Source organism: Dermochelys coriacea, chromosome 5 (assembly GCF_009764565.3).
Source record: "Dermochelys coriacea isolate rDerCor1 chromosome 5, rDerCor1.pri.v4, whole genome shotgun sequence".
Taxonomy (NCBI): Eukaryota; Metazoa; Chordata; order Testudines; family Dermochelyidae; genus Dermochelys; species Dermochelys coriacea.
In genome coordinates, this window is record NC_050072.1 from 25,725,866 (window position 1) to 25,743,857 (window position 17,992).

At 41.7% G+C, this 17,992-nt stretch overlaps 1 protein-coding gene across 3 annotated transcripts in view; it reads left to right on the top strand.

Moving 5' to 3' along the window:
- IL7R (interleukin 7 receptor) overlaps nt 1–17,610 on the top strand; it is a 34,345-nt gene extending 16,735 nt beyond the window's left edge. Inside the window, exons 3-8 of one of the 3 annotated variants that reach the window (XM_038403809.2) lie at nt 246–397; nt 2,702–2,856; nt 10,289–10,463; nt 11,629–11,716; nt 12,867–12,942; nt 13,930–17,610. In XM_038403809.2, coding sequence (XP_038259737.1) covers nt 246–397; nt 2,702–2,856; nt 10,289–10,463; nt 11,629–11,716; nt 12,867–12,942; nt 13,930–14,433 — 1,150 coding nt within the window. In that variant the 3' untranslated portion in view covers nt 14,434–17,610. Of the gene's footprint in view, nt 1–242; nt 398–2,701; nt 2,857–10,288; nt 10,464–11,628; nt 11,717–12,866; nt 12,943–13,927 lie in introns of all 3 variants that reach the window. The other 2 variants (XM_043515059.1, XM_043515060.1) reach the window with 2 other exon arrangements.
- The last annotated feature ends 382 nt before the right edge of the window (nt 17,611–17,992 follow it).

Below are 17,992 nucleotides of genomic sequence, written 5' to 3' on the forward strand. Positions count from 1 at the left end.
AAACCTATATTACTAAATTTCTTACTATTGTGTATTATCCCTTTGATTTCAAAGAAATGATGCTTGACTGCAACCACTTCACTAAGGGCTTAGTAGGTGCCTGCAGGATTGAGCTTGTGTTCCGCTCTATAGAACTAGATGTGCTTAGAACCTGAAAATCTCTCCTCAAATATCATTGGGAAAATATTTAAGAATTTTTTCATTATGATTGAGAAGAAACTAACTCTGTCATGTTGGATCAACAGCACCACCACTGAAGAACGGATATGTTCGACTATGGAGAAACAGGAAAGCACATATTTTTTATATTTCTACGAAATCCTCTCGCCTAAGGACGTTTGTGTGGTCCTTGAGTCATGCAGAAAATACTGCAGGAGTGTGACAGTAACCCATATTGGTAAGATGTCAAGTGCTTTACACAATATTAAAAAGTGTAAATGATTGGGGGGGAAATGGTGCAAAACCCAACATTCACTCTTGATAAAATGGAGGAAATGATGGCTGGTTGAGGGATCAAGATATGGTGAGTTAAGGTAATTTGTGGCCCTAAGACCAGAAAATACGAGGATATTCCTTACCAATCCCTCCCCGCAAAATCAAACATGATTGAACTGCGTTCAGAATAGGGGGCTTAGGTGCTGGCCTATTCTACTTTGCTTTTAATCTACCCCTATAACTGGAGAGACTTGTGGATAGCAAAGGCTGCTCTGAAAGGGTTTGCCCTCTTTTGCCAAGAAGTTATGCAGTTTAGGGCTGTTGTTGGATGATCAGTTTCTCCTACAGTCCCAGGTGGCTCCAATGACCAAGTGCCTTTCTTCCATCTGAGTTTGGTGCAATGACAGTAGCCAATTGGGATGCTTGCCTTCCTGCAGTTATCCTTGCTTTATCACTGCCACATGGAATTCTGTAATGCACTGTACAGACAGATGTGTTTGGAGATCACCTAGAGACTCCAACTAGTGCAAACTGCAGTAGTCCGACTACTGTAGTGGAGTTGGCAGTCAGAAGCACATTACAACAGTATTCCATATTCTATATTGGCTTCCTATTTGGTTCCAGATGCAATTCAAGGTTATGGCATTGAGCTCTAATGATTTGGAGCCTAGCTTCCTGAGAAACTGGCCTCTTTCTCCATGCGCCATTGGTACAGTTAAGCTAACAGTCCCTTAAATATCTGGGACACCTTGTCAGAGTGTTCTCAAGTGAGGACCCTTGATTCTTGAATTCACTTCTATTCTATTCTGTTCAGCTTTATATGCCACATTCTGCACAGTATGAGGGGTATGAGAAAGCACTTAACTGTTTAATCCTCAAGACACTGTTCAAGTAATGGTTAGGTCAGACTTTCTTCTGAAGGATCAGGGGTTTAAAGTAAAATTGTGGTCAGATGTCCCTATTATTCATTTGCCTGCATATCTTTCTGAAATATTCTCCTTTGAGTCTGAAACTTTCCATGCTTGGCCTTAGCCCAGGGATAAATTGTTTGTGAATGGTTTGAAAGAGTTCTCTTTCCTAATTTTTCTTTTATGGATAGTGTGTATGGGTGAGGTGGAGAATAACCTTTTCTTCTAAAACCATTGTAAAAATATTAATGCTCATCCATACCATGAAAACAGCTACATGAGAACACCTCCAAATTTGGTATATGACCAGTCCACACTGACAGAGTCTGCTGGATAATTTTGGGGGGAAAGAGTTAAAATTTAAGAAGTTATTAGGCAGTTCTTAGTATGCTTAGTAGTGGGCTTCTGCTAAGTCTAATTAAGATCTGTCCCTTCTTGGCTTCACTAGAGAATGAGGTCATGTTATTACACAACTGGAGGTGTCCAAGTAATTAACATGACCTCATTTTCTAGTAAGTATAAGCCCCAAGTGATATCATTGAGAGATCTGAACATTCTGTCTGAGCAAGGTCCAGGCTAGAATAGAAACTGCTGCTTCTCAGGCTACTCTCAGGACGGGCTCCAATCCTGCTCCCATCAAAGTCATATCATTTTTAATTCCAACAATAACAAGGAAATTGGTCAGAAAGAGTACTGAAGCTTTGAGATCAGCAAAAGAAATTTAGATCGAAGATTCAAAACTTTCCCATTGTGATTGAGTAGCCCTAGTTAGATCTGGCAAGATATAGATTTTTTTCACCTTATACTTTAGAATACTTTGTCACTTCTACACTGCCTGCATAACTACAAGCCTATCACTAATGGATGGAGAAGCCACAAATATAGTTATACTTACAACAGAAGAGACAGGCATAGCAATTTATGACATACTCTTTACTGAAATTATATGATATTTCAAAATCTGGAGAGGAGACACAATCTCACGATATTGATCAGGTAAAGCTCATACTTGACTTTTATGTGTTTTGGAATTACTTTCCAATGATTCGATGTCACAGTGCAATGGGGCATTATCTCTACTCATAACACCAGTTACAACGCCAGATTCTCAACTACAAATGAGAAGCACACAGCACAGCTCTGTAAGGAAGTTCAAAGCTGACATAAAGCTCTCCATTGCATTCCCCTAATCCTGGGCCAGCCAGGTGCCAGGATGCTTCCCTGGAGCAAGTGAGAACTTCTTAGGAGTTGTTTTGAAGTCTTTTAAAAATAAATATATTGATTTATTAGATAGTTACACATAAAGGTTACTGTTCACTGTGTGATACATTGACTTGTTTTCCCCTCATCATTTACAGTTAAGCCTGAGACTCCATTTGGCACAAATATCATATTCCAAAAGGATGCAAACGAGTATTTTATTCAATATAGTACACCGCATTCAAAGAAGAAATATCTAAAGGACAAATTAATACACGAAATAGCCTATCGGCAAGAAAACGGAACTTGGGGAGTAAGTGAAAATGATTGTCTTATTAATTGCTAAAGTCTATGTTAGTAGAAGTACTTATAATATATGCAAAAAATGTACTTCATTTCTATTGTCCCTTAGCTGAAAACTTGGGAAACTGCAGTAATTATTATTAGATCATTTCACTTCTAGGTTGCCATTTCAAATCCATTCGAGATTGAAAATGGTCTGAATCAATTAGACCACCAATACCTCCTTCACAGGGGCGTCTTGGATTAATTAATTAATTAATGCTTATTGCAATGAAAATAGAAAGCGTGACAGTGCTAAATATTAGTAATTGTGATCATTATGTTTTTATTTTTATGTTATATACATATCAATAGATAGGTAACATTAGATGCATGCTGTTCATTACCATATTTCAATGTGTACAGTTACAGTGGGCTAGATTGTGATTTGGACTAAACAAGGGAATACAGGAACCCATTACTGTCCAGCACAGATTCTGTGTCTGTTGGGCAGCACAGCTGACCTGGTGCAGGAGTCAGTAATAATTGACAGAGTGGGCTGCAGGGAGAAACCGAAAACAGTTATTAATCCATTAGTTCTTTTGTATGCACTTGTATGAAGCATATAGCGCAACCAGAGCTTTGGAGCAAGACTGATACAATAAAACCAGTGGATAATATAGCTAAATATTGGCTTGCTAAGTTTACAACTCTCTTTGAGATATTTTGTGACGAAAGGCATACATGAATTAGAGAGATATTATTATATTATATGATTATTAATTTATTATTCATTATTAACTAATAATTATTATTATTAATTATTATTAAATATGCTGTCATGGTTCCGAGCTAGCTGCACCTCTGTTCCTTGTTCTGGTCTCTTCTGAGTGCACCGCCTCCAGATCTTAGGCCTCACAATCTTCTCCTCTCTGGGGCAGAATTCTCTGACTCTCAGACTGGGTCCTGGGCTACAGTTCCCTGTGCGCCAAGCGTGATAGTTCACCAGGCCTGGCTGGGTTTCATGGCCTGCAAGTCTTCCTTTTGGGAGTTGTGACCAATGGATAACACAGTGATCCCAAACAGCCTTCTTCAAACAAAGTTTTGTTTACTCTTGACAATAGGAACACAGAATAACAAGACAAAAGGATTAAAACAACAAAAGGCTTATATGTGTATCTGCTTTACCTAAAGCTTATGTAGGCCTTGCTTATTCTAGACACCCCCACTTCTAGGGTTAGGATTCAGTCATCTTCCCAGCAGTCTCTGCCCCTCTTACCCTTGTTGTTCACAGCTTGTCCTTTCACCACTCCCAAAGTTCTTTGTCTGCCGTCTGACTCTGAACCGGTCAGACCAGGGGTTGAAGGTATCATATTGTAGCTAATAGTCCTGGGTATGTGCTGAGGAGTAGTTAGGTGGGCTATTATCTAACATCCTGGGCAGTTTCCTGACCGCCAAGCTATTGAATTAACATAATATATGCGTAAAGTAAACATCTTTACAATACTCAGAGAAACATAGAGCATGTAGTATTCATACATTAAGAACAAAAGAACACAAGAATGGCCATACTGGGTCAGACAAATGGTCTATCTAGCCCAGTATCCTGTCTTCCAACAGTGGCCAGTGCCAGACACTTCAAAGGGAGTGAACAGAACAGGACAATTATCACCCAGAGCATGGGGGTTGCATCCCTGACCATCTTGGCTAATAACCACTGATTAACCTGTCCTCCATGAACTTATCTATTTCTTTTTTAAACCCAGTTATACTTTTGTCCTTCACAGCATCCCCTGGTGACAAGTTCCACAGGTTGACTGTGCGTTGTGTGAAGAAGTATTTCCTTTTCTTTATTTTAAGCCTGCTGCCTATTAATTTCATTGGGTGACCCTTGGTTCTTGTGTTATGTGAAAAGGGCAAATAACTCTTCCTTATTCACTTTCTCCACACCATTCATGATTTTATAGACCTCTGTCATATCCCCCCTTAGTCAACTCTTTTCCAAGTTGAAAAGTTCCAGTCTTAATCTCTCCTCAAATGGAAGCTGTACCATAGCCCTGATCATTTTTGTTGCGTTTTCTGTACGTTTTCCATTTCTAATATATTGTTTTTGAGCTAGGGAGACCAGAACTGCACACAGTATTCAAGATGTGGGCATACCTTGGATTTATATAGTGGAATTATGATATTTATTGTCCTATTATCTATCCCTTTCCTAATGGTTCCTAACATTCTGTTAGCTTTTTTGATTGCCGCTGCACATTGAATGGATGTTTTCAGAGAACTATCCACCAGGACTCCAAGATCTCTTTTTGGAGTGGTAACAGCTAATTTAGACCCCCATCAGTATGTGTGTATGATTGGGATTATGTTAGTAGTTCTGCAATTTCATATTTGAGTTCCTTCAGAACTCCTAGGTGAATACCATCTGGTCCTGGTGACCTATTACTAAGGCTGTCAAGCGATTAAAAAATTAATCATGATTAATCAAATTAATTGTGTGATTAATCATGCCCTTAAACAATAATAGAATACCATTTATTTAAATATATTTGGATGTTTTCCACATTTTCAAATATATTGATTTCTGTTTCAACACAGAATACAAAGTGTACAGTGCTAACTTTATATTTATTTTTATTATAAATATTTGTAGTGTAAAAATAAAAGAAATAGTATTTTTCAATTAACTTAATTCAAGTACTGTAATGCAATCTCTTTATCATGAAAGTTGAACTTACAAATGTAGACTTATGCACAAAAAATAGCTTCATTCAAAAATAAAACAATATCAAACTTTACAGCCTACAAGTCCACTCAGTCCTATTTCTTGTTCAGCCAATGGCTCAGACAAACAAGTTTGTTTACATGTGCAGGAGACAATGCTGCCGCTTCTTGTTTGTCACCTGAAAGTGAGAACAGGCGCTCGTATGACACTGCTATAGCTGGCGTCACAAGATTTTGGAAGGCACTTCTGATTCTTAAACCTTGAGTCGAGTGCTGTAGCTATCTTGAGAAATATCACATCGGTACCTTCTTTGCATTTTGTCAAAGCTGCAATTAAAGTGTTCTTAAAATGAACAACATGCTGGGTCATCATCTGAGACTGCTATAATGTGAAACTTATGGCAGAATGTGGGCAAAATACAGAGCAGGAAACATACAATTTTCCCCCAAGGAGTTCAGTCACAAATTGAATTAACACATTATTTTTTTAACGAGTGTGATCAGCATGGAAGCATGTCCTCCGGAATGGTGGCCAAAGCATGAAGGGACATATGAATGCTTAGCATATCTGGTATATAAATACCTTGCAATGCTGGCTACAAAAGTGCCATGCTAACACCTGTTTTCACTTTCAGGTGACAATGTAAATAAGAACTGGGCAGCATTATCTCCCATAAATGTAAACAACCTTGTTCGTCTTAGCGATTGGCTGAACAAGAAGTAGGACTGAGTGGACTTGTAGGCTCCAAAGTTTTACATTGTTTTGTTTTTGAGTGCAGTTATGCAACAAAAATAAATCTGTATATGTAAGGTGCACTTTCACAACAAAAAGATTGCACTACAGTACTGTATGAGGTGAATTGAAAAATACTGTTTCTTTTGTTTATCATTTTACAGTGCAAATATTTGAAATAAAAACAATATAAAGTGAGCACTGCACCCTTTCTATTCTGTGATGTAACTGAAATCAATATATTTAAAAATGGAGAAAAACATCCAAAATATTTAATGAAATTCAATTGGTATTCTATTGTTTAACATTGCGATTAAAATTGTGATTAGTAACGATTAATTTTTTTAATTGCGTTTAATTTTTTTGAATTTATCATGTGAGTTACCTGCAATTAATCGACAGACCTACCTATTCTGTTTAATATATCAATTTGTTCCCAAACCTCCTCTATTGACACCTCAATCTGGGACAGTTCCTCAAATTTGTCACCTAAAAAGAATGGCTCAGGTGTGGGAATCTCCCTCACATCCTCTGTAGTGACGACGAATGCAAAGAATTCATTTAGCTTCTCTGCAATGACCTTGTCTACCTTGAGTGCTCCTTTTGCACCTTGATCATCCAGTGGCTCCCCTGATTGTTTGGCAGGCTTCCTGCGTCTGATGTACTTACAAATATTTTTGCTGTTAGTTTTTGTGTCCTTTGCTAGTTGCTCTTCAAATTCCCCTTGTGGGTTTCAGAATTAGCTGTTCCAAGAAGCAGTCATTAATGGTGTATAGAAATGTTCTCTCTGCATCCCATTCTGAGGTGACATGTACTCAGTTAATATGGGGATGGTTGAAATCCCCCATTATTATTGAGTTTTCTATTTTTATAGCCTCTCTGATCTCCCGGAACATTTCACAATCACCGTCACCATACTGGTCAGGTGGTCAGTAGTACATTCCTGCTGCTATACTCTTACTATTCAAGCTTGGAGTGTCTATTCATACAGATTCTACAGTTTGATTCATTTAAGTTTTTTATTATAATTGACTCTATGCTTTCTTTCACATATAGTGTCACTCCCCCACCAGCACAACCTACTCTGTCATTCCTATATGTTTTGTACCCTGGTTGTCATCATTCCACCAAGTTTCTGTGAGGCCTATTATATCGATATCCTCATAACATATCCACTTCAGTTTGCTCATCTTAGTATTTAGACTTCTAACATTTGTGTACAAGCACTCATCAAATTTGTCTCTTTTTAGTTGTCTACTTTCATGTGATGTAATTGAATGGGACTTTTTCATTAGACTGTTTCTGTTCAGGTTCTACATGTACTTTATCAACTTCTACCCTCTCTTCTTTACTAGGGTATACCCTCATTGAGAGAACCTCCTTTAAAGGATGTCTCCATCCAAACTGTGTGCTCCTCTGCACTTATCAGCGTTCCTCCAGCCGTTAGGTTAAAAACTCCTCTACACCCTTTTTAATTTTACATGCCAGCAATCTTGTTCCATTTTGGTTTAGATGGAGCTCAGCCTTCCTAAAAGGTTTCCCAGGTCCTAATAAACCTAAAACCCTCCTCCTTACCCCACTGTCTCTTCTACTCACTGAGACCCTGTAGTTTTTCCTGTCTAACTGGCCCTGCGCATGGAACTGGAAGCATTTCAGAGAAAGCTACCATGGAGGTGCTGACCTTTAATCTCTTACTTAGCAGCCTAAATTTGGCCTCCATGATCTCTTCCCTATCTTTCCCTATGTCACTGATACCTACACAGTGGTGCTAGTACAGCAGTCCCGCATGCCGTAACAATAAGATATTTCTAGCCAGTACTCTGTACAGGAAAGATATAGGAGGAGTACCGTCCCCCAGCCTCGCCCCCAGCCTGTCCACACAGCTGTGTCTCCTGAGTCCTGTCTGGGGGCAGTACAGCCATGCCAGAGGAACTGGCTGCGTGGGACTGCCCGGCAGGTCCCCATTCTGCTCCTTTTGCCACTGCAGTTCCCAGGAGAGCAGAACGTGGGGCCACTGGGCTGGCTCTCCCAGGAACAGCAACAGCGAAAGGAGCAGAACGGAGGGCCACTGGGCAGTCCCACGCCGTCAGCTCCTCCGACATGGCTGTACTGCCCCCAGCCTTGTTCTCCGGCAGGGCTGCTGTACGACCGCAGACACAGCTGTGTGGAAAGGCTGGGGGTGGGGCTGGGAGCGGTACAGCCACACTGCAGGAGCTGCCAGCTGGAGCCGCCCAGCGGCCCCACGTTCTGCTCCTTTTGCCGCTGCAGTTGTGGAGAGCCCTGCAGTTCAGAATTCTCTGGTGCAGCGGGTGGAGGACAGAGGCTCCTCCCCCCAGGTAATGTGGGATGGATCCTGGGGAAGGGACAGGGAGAGCACAGGGCCCCTGGGCTCAGGATGGGGTGGAGTCACATGGGGGGGTCATCTGGGGAGGTCACATGCCCCCCATTTAGCTGGTGCTCCCCCTTTGTGTCCCGCCCATGAGTGCAGCGTACTGATAAGAAATTAATTCTACTTGCACCACAATACGTATGTGTACCATGACCATCGGCTCCTCCCCATTACTACATATAAGTCTGTCTAGGAGAGAGGCGTAATTCACCATGAGTTTCTCCCAGTCACCACAAACCCAGCTATCTATATTTCTAATGACCAGCTCTGCCGTACTATTACCCATAGGCACCGACTCCGTGGGTGCTCTGGGGCTGGAGCACCCATGGGGGAAAATTGGTGCTGAGCACCCACCGACAGCTCCCTGACCCACCCTCCCGCCCCAGCTCACCCCCCACCTCCACTCTGCCTCCTCCCCTGAGCGGGCCAAATCATCCTGCTTCTTCCCCTCCCTCCCAGCACTTGCGCCGTGAAACAACTTGCGACGCGCTTGGAGAAGAGGTGGGGCCAGGGCAGGGATTTGGGGAGGGATCCAATAGGGGCAGGGAGGGGCGGAGTTGGGGTGGGACCAGGGGTGCGAGCTCCCACTGGCACCAACAAAATTTGGCGCCTGGCTATTACCCATCTCTTCCTAATAACTGGGATTCCCTCCCCACCAGAGAGCTATCCTAAGTGAGAAAGGATACCGTCATCTGGAAGGAGGGTCCCAACTATGGGATCATTTCCCTCTGCACCAGTTTGATGTTCTCCTTCCCTGAGACTTTCATCCTCCTCAACAGCACAGAGGCTGTCCGACTGGGGGTGGGACCACTTTACTGTACCCCAGAAAGTCTCATCTGTGTACCTTTCTGTCTCCCTTATCCTCCAGTTCAGCCACTCAGGTCTCAAGAGCCCGTACTGGGGCTCTGAGAGCCATGAGCTCCTTGCACAGAATGCACATTTACGCCACTTGTCCACAAGGCAGGTAGTCATACATGCTGCATTCAGTGCATTAAACTGAATAGCCCCCACTCTGCTGCTGGACTTCTGCTTGCATTTGTTTTACTTCTGCAGCTTTTTTTGTTTGTTTGGTTGGTTTGGTTTGGTTTGGGTTGGGTTTGGGTGGGTGGGTGGGTGGGGAATAGGATGTTTATTAGTCTATGTTTAGAGAATGTTAGGTGTATCTGGCTTTCACCTTCCCGCTCTAAACTCCCTCACCAAACTCCCCTGTTTGCTGCTGCTGTTGATTATTCCAGGCAGCTTCAAATCCCTCATGTGTGAATGTTCTGAGTAGCTAGCATTTTGTATAAAATTTGTCTATAAGAGCAGAGGCCATTCCTCCAGCCCTATTGTCCTGCCCTTTGGAAATGCTCAGGCTGGGCAGTATCTGCAGGAGTAGGCTCTGCCCAGTGAATAATTGATTGCGTATGGCTCTCCTATGCATTTCCCTGCGCTGCTACTGGGATGCACTCACATATAAAGCAGGGCAATTGTCTCTATAAGATAACTAAGGTTTCAGAGTCTGAAAATCTTCTCTACAAACATGATTTATATATAAATAACCTTTCCCTTACTGAATCTGAAAAATATAATTTTCCATTCTGACAAAAAATAATCATATTTTTCTCTGTTTAGACAATACAGTCAAAATATCTTTGGATAAAATTACAGGGGAAAAGCCTTCAGATGGGCGCAAGTTATGAAGTGAAAGTGCGATCAAAGCCCAATGGAAAGTTTTTCAAGGGTATCTGGAGTGAATGGAGCTCCTCCGAATACTTTCAAATTGCAGTGGAACACTCCAGAAAGAAAAGTAAGGCAAGGGAAACCACTTCCTTAAGTTTGCAAAAAGCCTAAAACCTGACCAAGTTACTTGGTACAGCAGATCAGGTGTGGGGCTAGCAGAGAATCAGGAGCTACTAATGATTCCCTGATTCTCTACTTAGCCCCAGCTCTGCTGCCTGTGCCAGCTGCCAGTGGTCCTCCAGGGATTATCCACTGCTGAGTATAGCCAGAGTGCTGCATACTGCAGCCACCTCTTCACCCTTTCTATGCCCCTGCCTATTCCCTGCACCAGCAGCTGGAGAGAGGGTGACATAGGAACTGGCTGCCCCAGTTCTGGGTCCCCAAAGCCAGCTGACTCCCCAAAGCCAGCTGAATTCCAAGCAGGGGCAATAGGGCCAGAGTGCATCCTGTTTATACTAACAGGGTGGCACAATGTGGACAGAATGGGGCAGAGAATCTGGTCCATTCAGTTTTGCTGATGACGCTGTGAGCCTCCAGAGATAAAGAGCAGTTTGCATCAAACATTTTAGCCATAGCAGAGTTAGAGCAGTACAAAAAGATTCATTTTAATATTGCCAATTGTAACATGCATTTACCTCATTTTAGTCACAGACTACATTATGGAGGAAATGTCACCATTTCAGTTGTGTGCAACAGCAAAGTTTTTGATCTATGGATCTGGGACAGATACAGACTGGTGACCTACATTCGGAAGGTTGAAAATATGTCCTCAGTCAAAGGGTCCAATCCTCAGTTCTGGCTGAGATATACTCAGTGCAACCCCTGAGGCAGATAAGCAAAAGTTGCTATACCCCCCTTTCAATTTCCCCAGGCAGCCAGGGCATAAATCAATGGAGCTGTAACTCAGATGAGCTGGTGATGCTTCCCTGAGGCCATAGGCAGCCAGTTCAGTTTAGAACAGCCCTCAAACTATTCTAATCTGGACTAGGAGACTAGTCTGGTGCTTAGCCAAGGATCAAGGGATTGCAAAGCCACCTATTCCCACTTTCAGACAGATGGGCGAAACAAGGCAGTTGAATCAATACATCACGCCAAATGTATAAAATTTGTCAATATCCCCCAGTAATCATAGGTTGTTTTTTTCTTAAAAGAGTATGTCATGATAAATGGACAATAATAATGCATATAGAAACAAACCTAATATGGTATTTATTCTTTTTTTTTTTGATTAGGCATTGACATGGTTGTGGTTATAACTACTGTGGGCTTAATTTTGCTCATTATTATGCTTGGTCTGAGCCTAACATTTTGGAAAACAAGGTAATTTCAATCTCTTTTAATCAAAAGACTATTAAGCCAATCAGACTGTGGAAATCCCATCTCCTCCTTTTATACTACCCAACAATCTCACCCCATTCCCTGGCCTCTCCCACAACATGAACATGTACAAATCATAGAAGAACTGAGAATGGGAGAAAGGCAAGAGAGGAGGTAGGCAAAAGGAGACTGTCTATTGCCTTTGTCACCTCAAGATTAGATTGCTGTCTCATGCTCTACATCCTGGGAACATTCAGAAGCTGAAGTTGGTGCAAAATACTGCAGGTTGTTTATTGAGTAATGGGAGCTCATTAGACCAGTACTCTGTGGTCTGGCCTGGCTTCCAATGAGCTTCTGAGAGGAAATCATGGTGTAGGTTTTAATCTATAAAGCCCTGATCTATAAAGTCAGGTTTGGGAGCTGGTTACCAGTGAGATTACCTCTCTTCCCATGATATACTGCCACAGTTGAAATCAACAGAAATGGTCAAGCTAGAGCTTGTAGACCAAACTGTTGAAAAGTGGCACTAATTTTGGTTGCCTCAAACTTTTGGTGCCCAAATTGAGCACCTAATTTTCGGTGGTGCTGCACATCTGTGGCTTTCATGAACTTCAGCTGAAATTCCAGCAACTGAGCACCTTTGGAAAAAAAGGTCTTAGATGTCACAAGTTAAACATCTGATAAAAGAGGCATCCAAAATTCTTGGTCACGTTAATAAAGTGGGAGTTTAGGATCTCTGCCTCAAATCCCTATTGGAAAATAAGAATAATATGTACCTAATTATCTCTATCGCTACAGTGTTTTGTGGGTTAATTAGCCAAGGGTTGTGAAGTACACTGTGGATGAAAAGTCCACCTAACTGTAGAATATTGTTATCATTCAGAGGCAGTGGGATAAGACATATATTCCACACCACTCATGTCCTTCCTCTACCTTCCCCGTTGGAATAAGAGTCCAGAAATGGCCTTCTTAGAACAAATATCTCATGCTGGATAATGCAAAACACCCAGCTGGTCTACAGGAATTAGTATGATGATATATAAAGTCTGTTATTGCTACTCCAATACTACTAATATAGTGCCTTTGATTTGATAGTGCTGTTGCCATAATCCCTTCTTGAATACTTTTATTGTTGCTACGGATCTCGTTTCAGAATCAAGCCGGTTTTGTGGCCAAAACTTCCGGATCATAAAAAAACTTTGGAGCAATTGTGCAAGAAGCCAAAAAAGGTATGTGCTTCCACTGCTGTGATTACCTGAGTCTGTGTATAGAAAACATAAATAATACTCATACATTAGAGTTAGGACCCTACCAAATTCATTGTCCATTTGGGTCAATTTTGCAGACATAGGATTTTAAAAATTGTAAATTTCATGATTATTCAACTCTGAAATTTCACAGTGTCGTAATTGTAGGGTTTCTGACCCAAAAAGGAATTGTGCAATGGTCTCAAGGGTATTGTAGGGAGGGTTGCAGTACTGCTACCCTTACTTCTGCACTGCTGCTGGCAAAGGCGCTGTCTTCACAGCTGGGCAGCTGGAGCGTAGTGGCTGAAGGCCAGAAGCCCAGCTCTGAAGGCAGCGCCACTGCTGCCTGCAGAGTTGGGCCCTCAATCAGCAGCCACTGTTGTCGGGCCATCCAGCTCTGAAGGCAGCACGAAAGTAAGGGTAGCAATACCACGACCCCCCCCTAAAATAACCTTGCAACCCCTCTGCAATGCCCTTTTGAGTCAGGACCCCAAGGTTGAGAAACACTGGTCTCCCCTGTGAAATCTCCCCTGTGTATAGTATAGGCTAAAAGCACACAAAAGTACTCAAAAGTCTGAGGCATTTAGCCTTTGGCCTCACATCTCATATTTACCCTAGGTCATAGATGCTCAACCTGGGGTCAAAACAGATGTGAAGGCATCGTGACTAGCCTGCTCTTTCCTTGTTGCTAACGTGAAAGAGGGCCTTGGCGATTCTAGCTAGTTGAGAAGGGGCTGGGGTGTGTCTGTTATGAGTTAGTTCCCAGAATTGCACCTGGGTCTGATTTTGATTCAAGATCTTTTGGTTGGTTGGTTATTAGAGGGAAAGAAGTTAGTTCTCTTTTTTTCTTTATGAAAATTTTAAAGTACCTAAATAAAAATTCTTCTAAAATCTGATGACTTATGCAAGTGTCTTCCCTTAACTTAGTACCTGTAGTTAACTGAACATATTATCCTCTTTGTCACACAGAATTTTGATATAAGCTTTAACCCAGACAGTTTTGGGTATGTTCATATTCATAAAGTGGACGGCATTCAAGCCAAAGCAGAAGTGGAATGTTTTCTGCAGCCATTGGCTCCTCTAGATGCAGATGTTTCAGAAAAAGTTAACAAAGGATCAGATATGAAGAAGAGCCTCACTGCTGTAGACAAAAGTGTCCTAAAGCTTCCTGTGACTTATGGAGGAATCTGGCCATCTGACATGTTGAGTGGGCACTTATGTGAGACTCAGCCTTCCATGTTAGATGGATCCAGCAATGGCATCCCATATAAGGTGTGCAGTTGCAATGGTACACAACTATATAATTGTGGTCCTATGACCCATTCCAGCTCTTCAGTGGCCTCCACTGTTCAGCCCAGATCAGGTCCCCTAAATACCAACACAGTGTCCCTAATACAGCCCAATAATGGAGTTAGATCATCAAATAAAGACGAAGCATATGTCACAATGTCCAGCTTTTGCAAAAATCAGTAAACCTCAAAAACCATAGGAACATAGGATTTGCTGTAACAGAGCAGACTATTGGTCCTTCTTGTTTGGGTCTCCTGCCTCTTGCTGGTTGATTCAGTGAATAATAAATTCTATAATGTACCTATCCCCGTTGTGCAATTCTATAATCAATGGGGATGGATTTTTCTTGGCTTCCAAGGACAATGGACCAAATTCCATTCTCAATTACACCAGTGCCAATGCGGAGTAAATCCAGTGTAACTGAAAACAAATTTATTTCAATCGGTTTAAGACCTTAATCATGGGAGGTGATTAACCTACAACAACAACATACTATTACATTGCACTTCTCTACTGCCCTCTATCCAAGGATTGGTGAGTGCTTCACATTCGTTAACAGTCCTATCGACATCTCAGTTTACACTGCTACAGATTTTGTTAATGGTTATAAAATCCCTATCATGAAACATGGCTGCAAAGTCTAGATTGGTTAAGTTGGGTGAATGAATCCGGAGTAACTTGGTTGAAGTCAGTGGCGTTATACCAGGTGTTAAAAAACAGAATAAATGAGATCAGAATCAGCCTGTATTAGTTTAGGATTCAGGATTTGAGCCTGGTAACTCATTCCCCATCCAGCACTCAGCTCCCAGGGGACAGAGTGCACACACAGCATCACTTTCTAATGAGTGCTGATACACTCTCAAGAAAGCGAACCATCCTACCATAGCCACAGCAAGGACTGTGCTGATGCCTGGCATGTGAGACTGTGTACAATAATGAGTAAAAATAGACGTCTTGGTGCTCAAAGGCTTCAAATAGATCCGCTCAGCCTGCAGCTTGTGTGTGTAAGAGGGTAGAAGGTGGGAGCAGAAGGCCGGAGGGAACCAGGGCCAACACATGTAAACAGAGTTATAGTGGTTTTATATAGGGATGGGCCCCTTACAATGCCCCCCCCACCATATTTGACCCTCCCCTGGACGCTGGGAAAGTTCAGACCCAGAGCCAAACTTAGCAACTCAGGCCCAGCCACCAGTTTGCTGTATTATCTGTCTTTATTACTACTGTGCCAACAGGTTTTATTGGACAAAACAATGGGCCAGATCTACAGCTAGTGTAAATTGGCTTATCTCCGTTAACTTCCAATGATCAATGCTGCTTTGCCCCAGCTGAGGGTGTGGCTTATTGCGCCATGCCTAGGAGATAAAAAGGTACCTGGGGATCTGGTCCCCAGGGCCAATTAAAACACAACTACAAAGATGCAGAATTGCAGCACAACCAAGTCACCATCCTATTTCTTAACAATCTAAACAAAAAAATACATGTAAAAACAGAGTAGTACAAATACAGCATTAAGCAAAACACATGGCAAGATATTCAAAGGGAGACTCTCAGCTATGTTTATGTTGATCAGCATTGATTGTGCATTAAAATGTGGGGCCAGATCCTCAGCTGGTATAAATAGGTGACATCTCTTCAGGTGCATAGGTGACATGCATAACACCTTTTTTCTCTGCCTTCTAATGCATACATTACTGTGGCCTGTGAGTATTTCCCAGGACAATCTTCTTGTCATGGGTACCTGACATGTCCATATTTTTTCATTATCACCAGTCATTGTGGGTAAGGGTGAGTCATTAGATTTTGTGCCTGGACTGACAAATTTTCCTGACTACATGGCAAAGCTGGTACCGCTGTAAGATCCATATTCTTGTAAATTGACCAGTAACAATGTCAGAGGAGTGCTTAGCTTTCTCCATGAAGGGAAAACCTTGTCCCTTCCCTTCTTCTAACTCCACAGCTCCATGGGGGTCCTTATATTCTGTCACCAAGGGATGGTTGATCCACAACGTAGTTCCATTGGCCTGGCCCTTACCTGTTGGGGCGCAGGTGTCCACAGGAGTTGCAGAAGCTGCTACAGCCTCATGGTTGCATGACAGCCAAGGAATATGGCCTGAAGAGAGAAAAGCTGCTTTGTTGTGCTCTAGGCTAAAGGTTTGCCCCTTTGTGAGGTATCATGTCCTCTAGCTGCTTTAAATTCCCCTTTCGGGAGTGATGACCTGATTAGTGCAATAATAAGTAACCTCTTCAGGCCATTTACTTTTTCAATATTAAATACGATGGGAAGGACTAAACAAAAATCTTCCTTTTATCTGTTTCTCAGATTAAATTAAAGAAACAGAAGAGCAGTTATTGTTCCACCCCAGCGATACTAGATTCTAGACATCTATGTTTAATTTGACCTTATGGTCCTGATTCTGCTTTTTTCCAATACAAATCAGGAGTAATTTCGTGGAGGTAAATGGGCTAGAACCTTTTGGTCTGCATGAGTTATGCTTAGCACAGAACCACGGGATGGAAAATGTGACTCCAAGCTGCACGGCTGCTCTAACTTGCACTGGCTAGTCACAGCCCATGAAAGGTTATTACATTAGCCAGGAACGGAGCACAACAGCACTCCAGTCATGAACCCCATCTTCCCAGCCAAACCCTGACACACACCCCACACTGTGGGAAACTTCAGCCAGGCACAGCTTTATGGTCTGTTTATGCAAAAGGGCCAAGGATATGGCCTGAAGTAGTCAGTGTAGTACAGTATTTTTTATGACTGTTTATCACATAGTAGTTAGATGATATAGTCTGATAAAACTGAACTAAAGCACTGGACTTTAATTCCTTTGCTTTATAATGCTTCTATTTCATAAAGACGGCTGCTAATGCTTAAAATATGCAGACTTGCACAGTGCAAATGTAGATGTAACCAGATTGAGTCAGGAAGCTAGTCTGTTCTTTTACCACATTACAAAACATGAAAAAAGAATGCCATGTAAAATAATAGGTTGTCTGTAGGTCATGTAGGTACTTATTTTAAACTCACACATACACAGTGTTAAAAGGTAAAAGGATTATATAAGCATCTAGCTGCAATTGTAAACAATAATGCACATATGAAAGAATAGTTTTACTATTCATACTAGAAAACCATGTTGCTATTTTATACTGTAAGAGTGGATTATTGTAAACATTAACCACTACGCTACTTAACAGCAAATTCTTATACATACCTTCCATATGTATTAGATATATTTTTTGCATAGCTGCTAATGTCTTAATACCATCATATTTCTGTCTTATTTAATGAAATAACATGTAAACCTGTTTTGTAACGTTTTAGTCTATTAAAAGGATGTCTATTTGCATTATATATTTGTGGCTCTCTCTCATCTTTGTCATGTTATAACTGTCTGCCACCATACAAGCTGTTGCATCTGATTCTGCACTTACTGAAACTAGTTTTCTATGGGTCTACCTCCAGTGCGCCTGGTTCTGATCCTACTTCAGGCAACATAAATCAGGAATAACTCTAATCAAGTCAAAGGAGTTAACTCTGTGAAATCAGAATTGGGCCCAGTATGTATGTCCTTACATAGTGTCGTGCACTGCCTGGTTTTTAAATGTGCATTATACCCTATTCATTGTTCAATAAGCAATAGGAGAAAATGCGGTTTTTAACCCTGTGAAACCTGTTTTACAGCAGTGTTACTGCATGGAGTTCAGAGTCCTTGCTCATGATTTACACCCTCGT